Raw genomic sequence first — 16172 nt, 5'->3', positions numbered from 1 at the left:
GGACTTTACAAGGTACGCATCACTTTATATTTATGTAGTATCACTTTTATAAGCATTTAGACTAATGAATTATTGAAAGGAAAAAAAAAAAGTTTGAAGGTATAATTATGAATTTTGAAAATCTATGGTTATTTTTTCTTTAGATAAACTCGAAAGTTTGGGAGTATATTTATTAATTTGAAGTATAAAAAGGGTAAGAATGATCAGATTTTCCAATATAATTCAATTTGTTTACAGTTCATTTCATCTCATTTGTTCTGCCAAAAGACAGCTGAGCTCCAACATGGTATGCAGTATGCACACAAGTATGTTGCCAAAAAAAAAAAAAATAATAACCAATTTGAGAGAGCATTTCCTTTCATTTGTACAAAGAATCAAATGACTTAAATAACACAGAGCCTGCAATGAAAGAAGTAAATATAAATATGATGTTCCATGAATTACTTATCTGACGGTTTGAGATCATCAACACGACGATGATTTTGGATGGGATCACTGGATGCAGAATGGTAGAGATTCTTGTCATTGCTGTCAATGGATACTGCGGAATCCGTACATGGCCCATCCATTAACATGCTTTTCTGAGCCTCAGCAGCTTCTTCCGAAAATGCTGAGCTTGAAATCTGCGATCTGCTTTCGTGTGAGAGCATCTCAAACGCTTTAAACCTTGGATGTTGGCCTGATGCAGTGCGCTTGATGATGGGTGCTTGGACTGGAATGTTGCCTTCAAGCATACTCACCACAGACGACATGGTTGGCCTCAGAGTGGGAGATGGGTTGGTGCATAACAGAGCTATGTTCAGCATCCTCATTGCTTCCTCTGATGAGTACTTTGAACCAAGGTCTGGATCTACCAGTTCTAGAAGGTTACCCTGTTCTTCCAGTACATAGGCCTACAGGTACCAAACACAAAACAAAATCATTCATTATCTCATGCCCTCTATTGAACAAGGATTAGAAAATCAGCATTTTTTTTCCATCGCTTCCAAGCAAGAATCAGAGAATGAGTGGCAAATACCCAATCAAGAAGATAGACGAACTCTTCCTTCGGCCTGTAATTTGTGTTACTTTTTCCGCTAACTATCTCTAAAGCAACCACTCCAAAGCTGTAAACATCTGCCTTGTCTGTTAAGTATCCTCTCATTGCGTACTCTGGTGCCATATAACCGCTGAAGACAAACAAAAAAAACCAAAGTACAAATATTAATGGTATCATCTGAGAAACTAGTACCATCAGTTCTTGAATGCTTAAGAATGATAACTAGGTTAACTTCACGGGTTACACACATCTATATAAGTTTATGCATGCAAGCACCGTTGAGGATGGTTGGAAGAGAGTTTCACATTGGCTAATTTAGAGAATATCGTGAATTTATAAGTAAGGAATACATCTCCATTGGTATAAGGCCTTTTGGAGAAGTCCAAAGCAAATATCATCGTGGAAATCTACGATTCCTAACATGCACGTGTGCATATATAGGTAGAGAGAGAGAGAAAGAGTACATGGTTCCAGCAATTCGTGTGCTGATGTGGGTGTTCTCCTCTTCATCAAGCTTAGCCAAACCAAAGTCCGAAATCTTGGCAGTAAGATCTTTGTCGAGTAGCACATTTGTGGCCTTGATGTCTCTATGAACAATTTTCAGCCTTGATTCTTCATGAAGGTAAGCTAACCCCCTAGCTATCTCCAAGCATATCTTCTTCCTTGTTCGCCAGTCAAGATGAAGCCTTTGTTCCTCCCGACCTTGAGTAAAACAAAAGGAAGCAAGCGAGACAAGATTTAGTTGGTCATACCAATCTCAAAGAGTCAGTTCACAAAACCAAAGATGCCACTCATGCTATTACCGAAAAGCGCACGGGCAAGACTATTATTTTCCATGTATTCATATACTAGCAACAATTGATTTCCCTCAACACAGCAGCCAAAGAGCTTAACTAGGTTTGGGTGTTGCAATGCAGATATCATCCCAATCTCAGTGACAAACTCACGGCTACCTTGCTTCGATTTCGAGGAGAGTTGCTTTACAGCAATCAAAACGCCATCAGACAATACACCCTACCCTTGACCAAAGAAGAACATCTCAAGTTAAGAGTTTAAGGTTGTAACAAAATTTGCAACATATATTATCTTCTCGCATACAAAAGAACTGAAATGCTTTCAGTTACCTTATAGACAGGCCCAAATCCACCTTCGCCTATTTTACTTTTAGGATCAAAGTTGTTGGTGGCAGCTTTAATTTGTTTCAATGTAAAATGACCCGTTTGTAAATCTACGCCAGAAAGTTCTATAGCAAGGGAAAAAAGAAGAAAATTTTCAATTTTTTTAGTACCTATAGCTGAAAGAAACACAAAATTTCAGTATAGTTAACACTAAACAACTTTACCATTAGCTGGGACTTCCTTCTTACAGATGTAACCTTTCATCCAAAGAAATACAACGACCAATATGATGAGTACTGCACATGAAGAAATTATAATGCCGGCAAGTGCTCCAGCTGATAGTCCTCCCTCGTCAATTTTAAAGTCTATAACAAAAATAATTATATCAATTAGAAGTGATTTTATAGAACATCTAAAAGAAGGGAAAGATCATGAAAAAGTGCAAGAAAGAACTTGCTTGGTGTAACTGTGATTGCAGAAATAAGGGGTCCATAAACTCCTCTGTCTGGCACTGCTGTGGTTCCTTTACCAGCCCAATATAGATGAATCTCAAGGGTACTACCATTGACAGAAACATTTTTATCTTCCACTGTGAAGTTCTTACCCACACCCCCAGCTGCCTCCACAATATTGAAATCCTTCTTGACTAGTTTTCCCTGTAGAATGTAGTATTGCTGATGAACAACTGAAATTCTTAATCTATCTTCATTCATATCTAAGCTAAATCGAGAAATTTTGAAAATAATAAGTTCACTGCAAAAATGAAATCCACACACTAGTAGACTGTATATTGTATCAGTGCTGTAAACTGGCTGAATACTCACTTGAATTGATATATCGAATATACGCTTTCCCAGGCTGCTAAAAGTTTGATCATTAGAGTACATAATTTCAGCAAAGTGGAGCTTCACATTGTAGCTTCCGCTCCGCAGGCAGAGACCATAATATTTGAGGGAGAGAGGAGAAAGACGGGCATTTTGGTTATAGCCAAGACCACTCACATTCAGGCCGAATTTATTTGTAGCTAAGTAGTCGGCATTTTCATCACCCAGAAAAACTCCTGTACTGCTATAAGCCCATTTTTCTGAAACGGAAAAGAAATTTGACTTGCCCTCTGTAGTTAAGTCCTCTTCATAATCATGCCCATCAGCCCTCAATCTGGTTCCTCCACAATTAATAAACAAGGAATGATCTGCATTTGCAATTAGAACAATAAAATGATCAAACACAAACTACGATCCATGACAGAACACTTGATCTGATCTTGATCTAGATCAAATAATTGAAGTATATATATATGATATGATGAATAGTGTTTGGATTGGAGAAGATCAGGGGGCCATGGTCCATTATCTAGATCTTGATCTGCTTACATTCAGCTTTTCCGGAGCATGGAAGGTCCTTCTTGAGGCACCAAGGAACTCTGCATGTTCAGAAATCCGATCAGTCATTTCACTCAAGTTTGACAAGCAATCAAGAAAGGGAGAAAAAAAAAACCATCTTATTTCTTACTGATGATTCGCTGTAGGTGGGTAACTGGCTACCAAGTTCCTGTAGTACATAAAAGGTAACGCCATCATGTAATTTTAGGGGGGGGCAGATACTTATCAGAGTAGCAAATATTAATAACTTTTTTCCTCGCTTTCATTGGAATAGAGAAGCTTACACAGGTGACTGTTGGCAACTAGCAAGAGTAGACCCTGAAAAATTGTTGTAAGACAAATCTCTGCAACAATCCAACATATATATCATAAACAATAATCATGCTACGGTAATCCAAAATTCTTCACTGCCCACTAGAATGTCAATATATGGCTATATGGTATACTGACATGTTCTTTTTGCTCCTCAAGATCCAACCGGGCACTTCACCACTCAGTGAGTTGTTTGTGAGAAACCTGCATCAATTAGGTTTTGATTCAATGCGTTGTTGATTGTGGTGTACAGATAATATCATGAAACCAAAGTGGAAGTGTCCAATTATCCACTTACATGAAGTCTATCTTTCTCTTGATCAGATTCTGAAATGTTGCTGGAATTGGACCAGTTAAATGGTTGAAGCTTAAATCCCTATAAGAGCGAAAAAAAATAACGAAAGAACTACTTTAGATTTTTAAATAAGAAATATAAGCTTCCAACTCAGATTTTTTTCATCGTGCTAGATACTTGATTAGCCTGTTCATGATCCACAAGCAACTAATTCATACCAATGAGGTAAACGTTACCAATTATTCAAGTTTATGAACTTGGGCCATTGGCTGACTAATAGGTGTAAAATTGAAAATTTATGATGAATTTGGAAAGGCGCAATGTACTTGTCAGCATTTGTACAAAAGAATCAGACACTAAGCACTTACAGAGTTGATAATTTATTCATTTCTCCAATATACTGAGGGATTGAACCATTAATTAAACAGTTCCTCAGGACCCTGCATGAAAAGGAAAACCCTTTATTAAAATGTAATTATAAATTGAATTTTTCTAAGATATAGACAACAAACTAAGATACTTTCAACTTACAATTCTTCCATATTTATAAGATCTGTCAAATTGGGGAAACTTGTAAATGATCCCTTCAAATCAGATATCCTCCTGTTAAACAAGTCGCACACATAAATAAGAAAAAAGGGGGGAGGGGGTGATAAAAAGCAATCCAACACAACGGGAGTATTCTATGCAGTAATTCGAAATCTGAGAGATTCTCACAATTGAGTTAGGTTCTTCAATTGAGAAATTGTAGAAGGAATGGGGGTTTCCATTGATGTTCCTTGAATATCCCTGGAAAAGAAACTTTTCAGAAATGCCTTGATAATCTGTAATATTAGCACTAGTGCAAATAAATGAGAAAATATTGCGAAGTAGATGTGAAACTCACAGTCTGTCAAGGTTGATCCAATTCCCAATGAATTCAGGAATCTTCCCAGACACTCCATTCCCATCTATCCTACTGCAGACATTAATTAAGAACTTAGAAATTATGGAGTCTTATAAAACAGTGGAAGACTAAATTTTTGTCTCTTGGTAACTTACAAATCAACCAAGTTCTTTAATTTTCCGAATGAGTCTGGTATTCTTCCTGTGAAATTGTTTGCGGACAGAAGCCTACAGTGGTAAGAAACAGTTCCTTACATTGTCCGAATATGGCAATTTGCACCCAACAGAAAAAGAGAGGTAAAGGACATGCGACTCACAGTCTGTTCAAACGGTTCAGATTTCCAAGGTTGGGAGGTAGATTTCCAGTTAACAGGTTGTCTTCCAAGACCCTGCAACCGAAATGCCATCAAACACCCTAAAATCTTAGTTACTTACACACTGTATTTTTTCTTTTCATCACTTACAGCTCTTCAAGGGTGCCAATGTCACCGATTTCCTTGGGAATTGAACCGTTTAGCCTGTTTCCCAAGAGAGAACTGCATGGAACCGATAAACACACAACAAACTAGTAAATTGTTTTATGATTATCAGCTAAGAAAATGCCTAAGAAATCCAGTCCAATATATGGCTTACAGTTTGACAAGAGGAGCATTGGCAAGACTAGTGGGTAGTTGGCCATTAATATGGTTGCGAGTAAGATCACTGTTTAATCAGAGGAACTTCGCTTAGAATTCTATATTTTAACTGGAAATCAAACGTTTAAGAGATACCAGACTTCCAAACATCAATGGGAGACTTGAATGTTTGAATCTAACACAATAAAGAAAGACAGTTTCCAGCACTTACAGTTCCTGCAGATGCGTAAGATTACCAAATTCATCTGGAAAAGTTCCTGTTAGATTGAGACCCTTAAGCAGGCTGTGAAATAACAATAAATAAGATATCAATAGAAGAAAACATGTAAAGAAAAAGAGTAAGGGGAAGAAGCTAGTATTATGGCTGTTTCCAATTGGTAGATTAGAAGCATATCAGTGGGGAAAGGAAATAAGTTTCTTACATGATTGTCACATGACAAACAGTGGAAGTACAATTGCATGAGACATTCCTCATGATTTGGTTTCCCGGGAAAGCTCCATTGGAAAAGCCTTCACCTTGAATGCAAGAAGTCCGGGTAACATTCCAGCTTAAATTCTTAAGTTTCGAAGATATTGTTTGAAGGGCTTTCACTGTTCAACACAAACGAATTGGCACAACGAATCAAGACACAACTTCTGGAAGTGGTTTAATTATCTTAGTTCAGAACCAAAAGAATTATGTGCAAGTGACAATTCAAACTATAGACGCTAATTCTAACGATCGCGGCAGTAATAGTCCAAACCCACCGCTAGTAGATATTATCTTTTTTGAGTTTTTCCTTTCGAACTTTCCCTCAAAGTTTTAATACGCGTCTTCGGGAGAGATTTTCACACTCTTCTCCAACTAACGTAGGATCTGGCAGAATCCCTCTCTAGTTTAAGTCCATGGAATGGGAAAGAGACGGGCTCGGTGGATTCTCCCACTTCCTTTTTCTTTTCTAACTAGTTTTAGAGTCGGTTTAGATTTCATTTCAAATATTGATACTTCAGAAGAAAAAAAGACAGAAACGATCAGGATTCAATGCTCTATTGGATATGAATTGAAGTAATTAAAGAGATGTATGGGAGAAAGTCAAAGCAAGTGTATTCAATAAACATACAGTAAATGCAGATATGAAGAAATGGGGTGGTCAGAGAAGTTGGTCAAAAGAATGGGACGGTCTATTACCACTGCAAAAAGTTAGCGGTGTTCAAATTGGAGAGGAGTTAATACCGCTACACCAAAACCAAGTGGGGAGAAAAAATCTTGAGCTTGCTTAGCTGTCCGATAATTATTACCAATCTGGGAGCTGAATAATTTAATGCTCATTTAAAAGTAGCTGAATTTGAGAGTAATTACAAAATAAGTGGCCGAACGTGACATTGTCACATGTCTTTAGTAAAGACATGTTCCTACAGAAAACTTAGGATGCTACACTGTCTAAAGAACAAAACAAAAACAAAAACAAAAAATAAAATTATAATTAAAGTTCTAAAAATTAAAAAAAAAAAATTAATCAAGTGTACCACATTACCTAGGACTATACTACACTCAACTACAAAGTGTGGACTTGGAATAATTAATTGATAAGAACGTGGAATTTATATGTCTTTTACACAACAAAATGATATTATTCAGACAAGAGACTTGACATTCAAATCATTAATTATCTTTTAGACCGTCTTTTTCTTATATATATATATTATTATTTTTTTTTTTTTCTGAAAGGGAAGAAAAATATATTCTAACTTATCTATAAAAATTATAAATGATATAAAACTTTTTAAAAATATTATCTTGCATTTAAAATATTTATAAAAAAAAAATAAAAAAATAAAAACGTCTCTTTCTTATGGTGTAAAATGTCAGATCTGGCGTGAAAGGGTTGGATGAGTTTGGGATCGGCGACAGGATAGGGGCCCACCTACTCCCTGTTTAGCTTTAAATGTGGGTCCTCAGACTCCCCTCTCTTTTTTCTTTTTTCTTAAATATGAAAATTATACTTTAAATAAATATAGAAATTAAATGACTAAATTTTAATTTTTTAAAATATAGAAATTAAAATGGAATAAAAAAATTATGTGTTCAAGGAACAAGTTTAATATTCAGACACATACTTTAATAAATTCAGTTATCATTTGGTAAAAAGTTGTAGCTTTTATTTTATTTTCAAAAAAATATACTTTTTTTAATCTCAATTTTATTCTAAATAAATTCAAAACTATCAATTATGTCGGAAAAAAAATTAAATTTCTAATAAAAAGTTTTAATATTATTAAAATATTGTAATTAGACACACTAGATGTAATTTAAAACAAGAAACTTCTACCTACCAATTAGAAAAAGTCAACCCATCAATTTACAAAAGTCAACACACCAATTAATAAAATTATTAACAAATGAAGGAAAAAAAAAACTTTAAAAATTACGAATACCTCAGATATATTTAACATTATTTTCATTAAAAAGTTAATTTGATGTTGATATCACAACAATTATTGTACTTATTCTTGTCGTTAATATTTACTATTTAAAATACTTTATTGGTTGTGACTTCCCTTCCATTAATATTTTTCAATTTCTAAGAAAAAAAGTGTTGTTACTTTTTTTTCCTTCAAATTGTTCTTATTCTTCTTTGAGTAAAAAAAAAAAACAAAAACAAAAGCTGATTAAATTTGAACTCATTTTTAGTTAACTTCTCAAGCCTTTTTATTAAAATAATAAAAAAAAAAAGTTTATTTTGATATTTTATTTTATCTTTTTAAACCTATTACCTATATTTTAAAGAAAAAATAAGGACCCAGTAATTTTCTAAATTTAGGGAATAACGATAAATATTGATATTACCGAAAATCACAGATATTTTATATTCGTTCTGAAAAGAATAATTTGACTTTTTAACTTCCCGAAATATAAAATAATAATAATAATAATTGAATAGAATAATAATAATTTGTTTTTGCAATCTGACCTAACTAATCCACGATTAGGAATAATGAAATCAAAGGTTAAAATTCACTTTATTTAACTTTTATTTTACTTTACTAATTTATTCTTAGCACCCATCAATCTAACTTTAAAAATACGTATACGTGTCTAATTAAGACTAATTTTAAATTTTATATAAAAGTAAAAATTAAAATAGAGCGAAACTAAAAATTTAAAATGATAGTTTACGCAAAAGAAAAAGAATTTATAAATTATAACAATGCTACTGATTGGTTGCTGAGAAAAATTCGGGAAAATAGCACAGCACGTGGACACAATGCGTAGAAAATCATCGAGAAAAAACTGACTTCAGTAGTTAAGCAAGTCTCTGGTAGCACTCAGAAAATTAGGGCAAAACGAAATGGATTAACAAGAAAGGAATGTAATAAACTAATCAGTAATGGATGTATGAAATTTTCTCTCTCGGATTCCGGAGAGTAAAATCACGGAAAGAAAAGGAGCAAGCCGAATCTAATTAACACTCTATTTTCTCCAAAATCGCACAGAACAAGAAGAATTAGACACTCTTGTTTTCTACTATTTTTCACTTTTTCTATTGTTCAGAGGCTCCAGCCTCTCCTAAACCGCATAAAATTCGAGAGAAAAAGAGAAATCCAGAAACAAGCAAAAATCGAGAGTGAAATGAAAATTGCAGAAATTGTAAAAGGATGAGCGGAGGACCGTACCTTCGGCTTCGGGCAAAAACTGAGCGTGGGATCCAAATCCCTGGAATATCAAAATCCACAGAAGAAGAACACCGAGAATCGTGAATATAGAAGTTGGAAAAACCATGACGGCGTTGAGAGACAGAGGAAGTGTTGCCGGTGATAGAAGAAGAAGAAGAAGAAGAAGAGGAGGAGTGAGTGGGAGTTTCTTTCAATCGACGGCGAAAGGCGAACAAACGAATCGATTCGAGGCGAAGGAAAAGTAGTCGGAAAGAATGAATTGGAACAGAAATTCAACTAAGAAAAGGAAAGGAAATGAAGTTCCTCTGCAAATTTCTAAGGATTCAGAAGAAGAAGAAGAAGAAGATGAAGAAGAAGAGAAAAAGTAGCGATGTAGGGGTAGGGTCCGTAAGAGAGGCCAAATGAAATTGAATGGTATGGAAGATCGCGGCTATATTTTTTTATACATTTTATCACACCACATAACACGACAACATATATTTAATACTTCTTAATTTAATATCATTATATTTTTTTTTTAATTTAAACATTTACGCGTCAGAATCCCATATTTAATCTAATAGCTTCTAATACATATTTATACAAACATATATATTTTTCATCTTTTTAAAATAAGTATTTAAAAAATTGGTGAGAACAAAATTAAAAAATAAAAAGTAAAAAAAAATGTATTTTTTTATCTTAAATGGTCTAAAACCTAATATATTAATTTTTCCAATTTGTGCGTAGTTTGGGGAGGGATTGAAAATATAAATTTTGACTCATTCTGTGGAACATTAATTTTGATTTAATAAATTTCATAAAATTAAATCATTATTATACAAGCTTAATATTTTAAATTATCAATAAAATAAATACCTAAAATTATTTAGTCAACTTTGAAAAATGGAAATGGGAGGGAAGAGGGTAAAATAAAACTTAATAAACTAAATATGGCGGTAAAAAATTTATTTTGAATATAGTTCATCAATCATTTATATATAATATCAATTAAAAGGTTAGAGTAATCCATAAATGAATATTTTTATATTATGACATAATGTTCGATAATTTGAATTAATTATTTTGTTCTGGTCTTTTTCTTGTTTTGAGCGAATTAAAAATGGTGGAGTTCGGAAAAAAAAAAAAAAAAAAAAAAAAAAAAAATGTGATCCTCCATTTTCTTTGACCAAAATCTTTGACTAATAACTAGTGGAGATAAGAGAAATTAAATATAAAATTTGACTAATTTTACAATTTATAAATAACCATTTTTTTCTCATATTAATCATTTTATTATTGGATTATTTATTTGTAATAAAAAAATCAAAAAATAATAAAATAATGAGATGAGGAAAATAATTTTTTAATACTATTCGTTATGTTATTATTATATAGATAGAGTTAATTGTTATTTTAATTAATTAATTTACTGTACAATCACGTGTTTGTTTTCTTTTTATTTGTTTATGTTTTCCCAACTCCAAAACAAAATATAATCCTAATATATTTATTTTTTGAAAAAAATCATTTAAATATTTGTTTTTAAAGGAAGAATGGGTACATTTTATTCGACATATAAATACTTAAATATTGAAAATATTTATAAAATGGCCCAGGCCCAAATGTACAGTAATGAATACAAAAATTAGAAATTAACACGAAATTAATTATTAATGTTTTAATGTTTGAGGCATGTATGGTTTTTTTTTTTTTAAAATAATAATTTTGGATTACTTTAAAATTATGTTTTTTAAATAATTTTGTAGGGGTGAATTTGGATGATGTAGATGATATTTTAATAGTATAAAAAAATAGTTTAGCCTTTGGAATTGACATAATTACCCACCGCCGGAGTTCAAATGACTAAACTACCCTTCTTTCTCTCCACTCTCCCTTTTTCTCTCCCATTGGCCCATTCATTTTGGCCTCTCTCTCTTGCTTTCCTCATTGGATCAGTGTCAGTGCTTAGCTCCATTGATCTTCAAAACTAAGAGAGAGAGAGGGGAAACGAAATGGCTTTAAGGAGTAAGATTTTGGAGCAAGGAATTCTTCTTGTTCTTGTTCTTCTTCTTTTTTTGGTTTCTGGAGGTTCGACGGCGGCGAGTACGGCGGAGGAGTGCAATTTATTCGTCGGAAGTTGGGTTGTTGACGAGACTTACCCGCTGTACACGGCGGCGAGTTGTCCTTTCGTGCAGCACGAGTTCAACTGCGTCAAAAATGGCCGTCCCGATTTAGGTTACACCAAGTACAGATGGCAGCCTCTCCATTGCGATTTATCCAGGTACCCTGTACTCCCCGGTAATTTTATATTTCCCTATTTTTATTTCTATTACAATAATGCTTCCTTCACCTAATAATAATAATAATAATAATAATAATAATAAAATTGTTAAATTAAATCCTCAATTCCTAACCATCTATTTGATTTATGATTTTTAAAAAATGGTTTAATAAGCCCAGTTTTAATTTTATATGCAATAGATTTAATATTTTTTAAATTTAATATTTATTTAACATAAAATTAAAAGTTTAAATCTATATTTATTAGACGCGAAATAAAGACTTAGAAATTTATTAATTATTTTTAAAGTTTAAAATATTTATTAAACACAAATTAAAAACTAATTTAACAAAATTATATATATATATATATATATATATATATATATATATTGGTAATTTTAGTTGGATTAAATTAAAAATAAAATACAGTGTGTTTTGAATAGTAAATTAAAAGTAAACTTTTTCAAACTAAATTCGGCGTTTTTTTAAAATTAAATTAAGAAATGAAATGATAAGGAAGATTCCTTTCACGTGGGGTATGTTTTCACTTTCTCGCGATCTACCGGTGGGTGAGATGGGAAAAATGTTTGTTTCGTATTCCGTTTTTACCCCTATCATTTTTCATCATTCCTTTTATATCCCTCCTAAATTCTAATTGCATTCTCCCTATTTTAGGTTTGATGGAAAACTTTTCTTAGAAAAACTTGGGGGCAAAAGTATACTATTTGTGGGAGACTCACTTAGTCGGAATCAATGGCAATCTTTGACATGCATGCTTCACTCTGCTGTTCCAAATGCACGTTATACTTTGACAAGGGTCGGAGATGTTTCCACATTCACTTTCACGGTATATTTTCTCATAACTTGCGTATTTATCAACATTTCAATCTTTCTTAAGAGAAACGATCACATTTGGAGATCAATGGTTTGATTTAGGAGTACGAAGTGAAAGTGATGCTCGAGAAAAATGTATATCTAGTAGACATTGTAAGAGAAGAGATTGGAAGAGTGTTGAAATTAGATATCATTAATGAAGGATCGAGTAAGTTGTGGCAAAGCGTCGACTTTCTCATTTTTAATACTTGGCACTGGTGGAACCGTAGAGGATCTTCTCAACCGTACGTTCTAATTACTTTCTCTCCTTCGTTCTTAAGTCGTGAAGTTTAAACTAAAGTTACGTGTTTTTTTTAGTTGGGATTATATTGAAATAGGGAAAGAGGTGTTGAGAGATATGGATAGAATGGTAGCTTTTGAGAAGGCTCTCACAACTTGGGGAAGATGGGTTGATCTCAACATTGATCCTCAAAGAAATAATGTCTTTTTTCAAGGAATTTCTCCATCCCATTACAAGTAAGTTTGAATACGAGTACTATATTTAAAAAATACTAATGAAATTTTAAAAGTAGACTAAGATTATGTATGATAATATATATCAGTGGGAGTCTATGGGGAGAACCAAGAGCAAAGAGTTGCATAGGTCAAAACGAACCGGTGGTAGGCTCGGTGTACCCGGGCGGTTCACTGCCGGCGGTGGCCGTGCTGAAGGCTGTGCTAAGCAAAATCACAAACCCCGTTCACCTTCTGGACGTAACAGAGTTATCACTGCTGAGAAAAGATGGGCACCCCTCCAAGTATGGCTTAGTTGGCAGAACCGGATTGGACTGTAGCCATTGGTGCCTCGCTGGCGTTCCTGATACTTGGAATCTCTTATTTTACAATCTCATTATTTAAAAACCTTATTTAAATTATTTATTTTAAACCTCTCTGGTTATTTAAAATGTTACTTTTTCTTGATTTATTATTAAAAATTTACAATTTGGGTATGTAATAATTCATTTATTTGAAATGCACTTATGTTTAGATCTTTGTTTGTCGTTAGAAGAAACCACTCCCACAGTGTTATGATATTGTACAGTTTGAGCTTGAATTCTCGTGGTTTTACTTTGGACTTATTCAAAAGACCTCACAACAATGGAGAGAGTATTATTTGTTTAGAAACTCATACTCGTTCACACGTACCATCCTAAAATAATAATAATAATAATAAATAATAATAATAATATACTTCTGTAAGATATACTTCTTCTTGCTGAGCCGACACATCGACCAGATTCCATCGTTTAGATTGTTCAGTATATTAAACGCCAAGGCATTGATGACTGCAACTTTTCCTCTTCCCCTTCATCCTTCTCCCAAACTCATCGATTTCCCCTTTTACGTCTTCTCTCATAAACCCTAATTCCCAATTCGAGCCCTAACCGATCCGTTAAGATGGTCGTCCCAGCTGAGAATTTTCAGAGTATTGCTTCCGCCGCTGTCAATCTTGTTCAATCGAGCCCCGCCACGTGGAAGTCGGCCTTACTCAGCAACCTGCTGATTTTCGTCGTGGGTTTGCCGATTCTGGTCACGGGGTTGTCTGTTTCTGGCATTGCTTCTGCTTTCTTGCTTGGTACACTCACGTGGCGTGCTTTTGGGCCCTCTGGTTTCCTTCTTGTTGCTACCTATTTCATCATTGTTCGTCTTTGTTCCCTCTTGCTGAATTTCAATTTGGGCTTTGTTTGATGTGTGGGATTTGGTCTCTTTAGCATGTTCCTGGATTGGATTGGTTGTTTTGTTCAACGCCGTGTTATTTTTCGTTCGTTGGATCAATTTCTCTGTTCTTGTTTTTTCACTGATTTCTGTATTGACTGATTAGTTCTAGTGTGGAAACCCGTCTTTTAGATGATCAAATAGAAAAAAATGGTTAAAACTCAGGGAATTGGGTTGGGTGCTTTCTCCTTCACAATTGCTTCAAAATGATTGTAATGGAATACATGTAATGTTAGAATACTAGTATTTGGACCCTCATTACTTATGCAGAGCTCACGAGTTTCATTGTCAAGTCTATGACCATCTTGATTGTCACTGTACTATAAAGTGCTACTATCTCTCTTATTAAAATTCTTTTGAAGGAAAACCACTCAACAATCTTTCAACCAATCCTCTGAAAGCTTAAAATTCACCTGCAAACTTCAGCGTACTGGCAATCTTGCTTGGTCCAAATACTGGTTATACAAATTCAAGTTTCTGTGGTTCATTCCCTTGAAGCTATTTCTCGTCATGACTTACGATCCCCTTTTCTGAACATTCCAAAGTTTGTCAAGACTTCAAAATTTTCACCTTTCTCAAAGGGATTCTCCAAATCATGATTTACCTGCACTTGAGAGATTGAGATTGTTTTGGCAATTTTCAAAATCTTGTTGCTCTGTGTTTGATATAATCTTTATTCTAATACAAGTATTAGTATCTTTGCTCCCCTATTCTTTACATTTGCTTTGGTGACTGGAAGCCACTTACAGAACTCCCTCTTTCAGCAACAGTAAAATTTCTCTTTTTGAAAAATAATCTTCTAGTGCATTCCTTTGTGTGTTGCTTATTGAAGCTTTCTTTACCGAGTCGAGGTTTGCTTTTATGAATGAACTTTTAGTTTAGACTAAACTTGATGGGGAGGTGAAATTGGTTCGTCATGAAATGGTTCTTTGTAGAGTAGAATACCTTCAAAAGAAGTTAGAGATTCTTCTATAATACAAACAAGAGCTCAGTCATGCTTATTTTTCCATTTCTCAAAATAGCAGCAAAATTCAATTAATCATTTTTTTATCGGGGTGTGTTTCGTTCGGTCTATGAAAAGTTATTGTTCATGGTGGTTCTCTATATAGTTGCCTTTATTGTTCATAATTTTTCCTTTTTGCTCCATTTGGGAGTTTGATCCTAATCCTTTTCAGTATATCAAATGATAGTTGTTACTTGTTCCAAAAAAGAACTCCTTCTGAATGCTGAAATTTTGTTTCTTAGGGAACTGCTGCAACAAAGGTAAAGATGGCCCAAAAGGAGGCACAAGGGGTAGCTGAAAAGAGGAAAGGGAGAAGAGGACCCAGTAGCGTAATAGGATCGAGTGCTGCTGGTTGTGTTTGTGCTTTCCTCATGATAAATAAAGTTGGGGGACAAACATTCGCGCAATTATGGCGACTTGGTTTTGTTGCCAGTTTTTGTACTAAACTGAGTGACACTGTCTCAAGTGAAATAGGGAAGGCATATGGTAGGATAACGTGAGTAATTCCACATCGTTACTTCAACTGCATCATACCCAAGGTTATGGTTTTTGTAGACTTGCTTCGTTAGCCATATGTGTCACCATGGCCAAACAACAAACACATTGTCACAACGAGGTACATTATTTATTACAAATAGTATTTTATCTTTCTTTTGCTTTATTAATCTTTATATGTAGAATGTGCATCATCAGACGTGTTTGTTGTTGTGGCAAAAGATAAGTGAATGTTTGATGCTAGTAGTTCGATATCTTAGTCAAACCCTATGAATGTAAATTATGCCTCCACGTGGAAAAGGGACTGTTAGGTGCGGTAGAGGACGGGAAACCCCACATGAAGAAGAACCACGCTAGACCAAGTTGGCCATCAGATTAAGGATCCACTCTTGGAACAGTCGGCAAGGCAGACAAAGCCTAATCATGTCGTTGCAATTTAAGAGACATTCTCAAACTATTACCCGACAATTAACTAATTCAGGGGGGGGGGGGGGGGGGGG

The 16172-nt window shown here is 34.1% G+C and overlaps 3 protein-coding genes across 3 annotated transcripts in view; 2 read left to right on the top strand and 1 right to left on the bottom strand.

Annotated features, from left to right (window-relative positions):
- Window positions 1-191: 191 nt before the first annotated feature.
- LOC111801416 (probable LRR receptor-like serine/threonine-protein kinase At1g53430) lies at window positions 192-9751 on the bottom strand. The gene is made up of 24 exons (XM_023685414.1): window positions 9321-9751; window positions 6089-6257; window positions 5878-5949; window positions 5665-5733; window positions 5496-5567; window positions 5349-5420; window positions 5188-5259; window positions 5033-5104; window positions 4864-4935; window positions 4678-4749; window positions 4515-4586; window positions 4150-4227; window positions 3990-4055; window positions 3824-3883; window positions 3670-3708; window positions 3531-3580; window positions 2982-3349; window positions 2615-2813; window positions 2382-2522; window positions 2164-2282; window positions 1843-2053; window positions 1504-1741; window positions 1019-1169; window positions 192-893 (listed from the first exon to the last, which is right to left on the bottom strand). The coding sequence occupies exons 1-24, from the start codon at window positions 9424-9426 to the stop codon at window positions 441-443; spliced, it is 3093 nt and encodes a 1030-aa protein (XP_023541182.1). The 5' UTR covers window positions 9427-9751; the 3' UTR covers window positions 192-440.
- A 1411-nt stretch (window positions 9752-11162) lies between these two features.
- LOC111804944 (protein trichome birefringence-like 41) lies at window positions 11163-13460 on the top strand. The gene is made up of 5 exons (XM_023689785.1): window positions 11163-11583; window positions 12261-12432; window positions 12522-12703; window positions 12777-12935; window positions 13022-13460. The coding sequence occupies exons 1-5, from the start codon at window positions 11315-11317 to the stop codon at window positions 13314-13316; spliced, it is 1077 nt and encodes a 358-aa protein (XP_023545553.1). The 5' UTR covers window positions 11163-11314; the 3' UTR covers window positions 13317-13460.
- Window positions 13461-13697: 237 nt separating this feature from the next.
- Window positions 13698-16172, top strand: part of LOC111799307 (protein VTE6, chloroplastic) — a 4613-nt gene continuing 2138 nt past the window's right edge. Inside the window, exons 1-2 of the mRNA XM_023682821.1 lie at window positions 13698-14099; window positions 15420-15673. Of these exons, the coding sequence (XP_023538589.1) occupies window positions 13857-14099; window positions 15420-15673 (497 nt within the window). The 5' untranslated portion in view covers window positions 13698-13856. The remainder of the gene's footprint in view (window positions 14100-15419; window positions 15674-16172) is intronic.

Source organism: Cucurbita pepo, chromosome LG01 (assembly GCF_002806865.2).
Source record: "Cucurbita pepo subsp. pepo cultivar mu-cu-16 chromosome LG01, ASM280686v2, whole genome shotgun sequence".
Lineage (NCBI taxonomy): Eukaryota > Viridiplantae > Streptophyta > Magnoliopsida > Cucurbitales > Cucurbitaceae > Cucurbita > Cucurbita pepo.
This window is presented reverse-complemented; position numbering and strand designations above follow the sequence as displayed.

What these genes read in the sequence shown, in the direction of transcription:
- LOC111804944 (XM_023689785.1), top strand. Translation starts at nt 11,315, where the DNA reads ATGGCTTTAAGGAGTAAGATTTTGGAGCAAGGAATTCTTCTTGTTCTT. An exon ending in TTTCCACATTCACTTTCACG is followed by an intron (nt 12,433 to 12,521) that starts GTATATTTTCTC and finishes GGTTTGATTTAG; the next exon opens with GAGTACGAAGTGAAAGTGAT. An exon ending in CGTAGAGGATCTTCTCAACC is followed by an intron (nt 12,704 to 12,776) that starts GTACGTTCTAAT and finishes TGTTTTTTTTAG; the next exon opens with TTGGGATTATATTGAAATAG.
- LOC111801416 (XM_023685414.1), bottom strand. Translation starts at nt 9,426, where the DNA reads ATGGTTTTTCCAACTTCTATATTCACGATTCTCGGTGTTCTTCTTCTG. An exon ending in GTTTTTGCCCGAAGCCGAAG is followed by an intron (nt 6,258 to 9,320) that starts GTACGGTCCTCC and finishes TGTGTTGAACAG; the next exon opens with TGAAAGCCCTTCAAACAATA. An exon ending in AGTTGCCAACAGTCACCTGT is followed by an intron (nt 3,709 to 3,823) that starts GTAAGCTTCTCT and finishes TATGTACTACAG; the next exon opens with GAACTTGGTAGCCAGTTACC.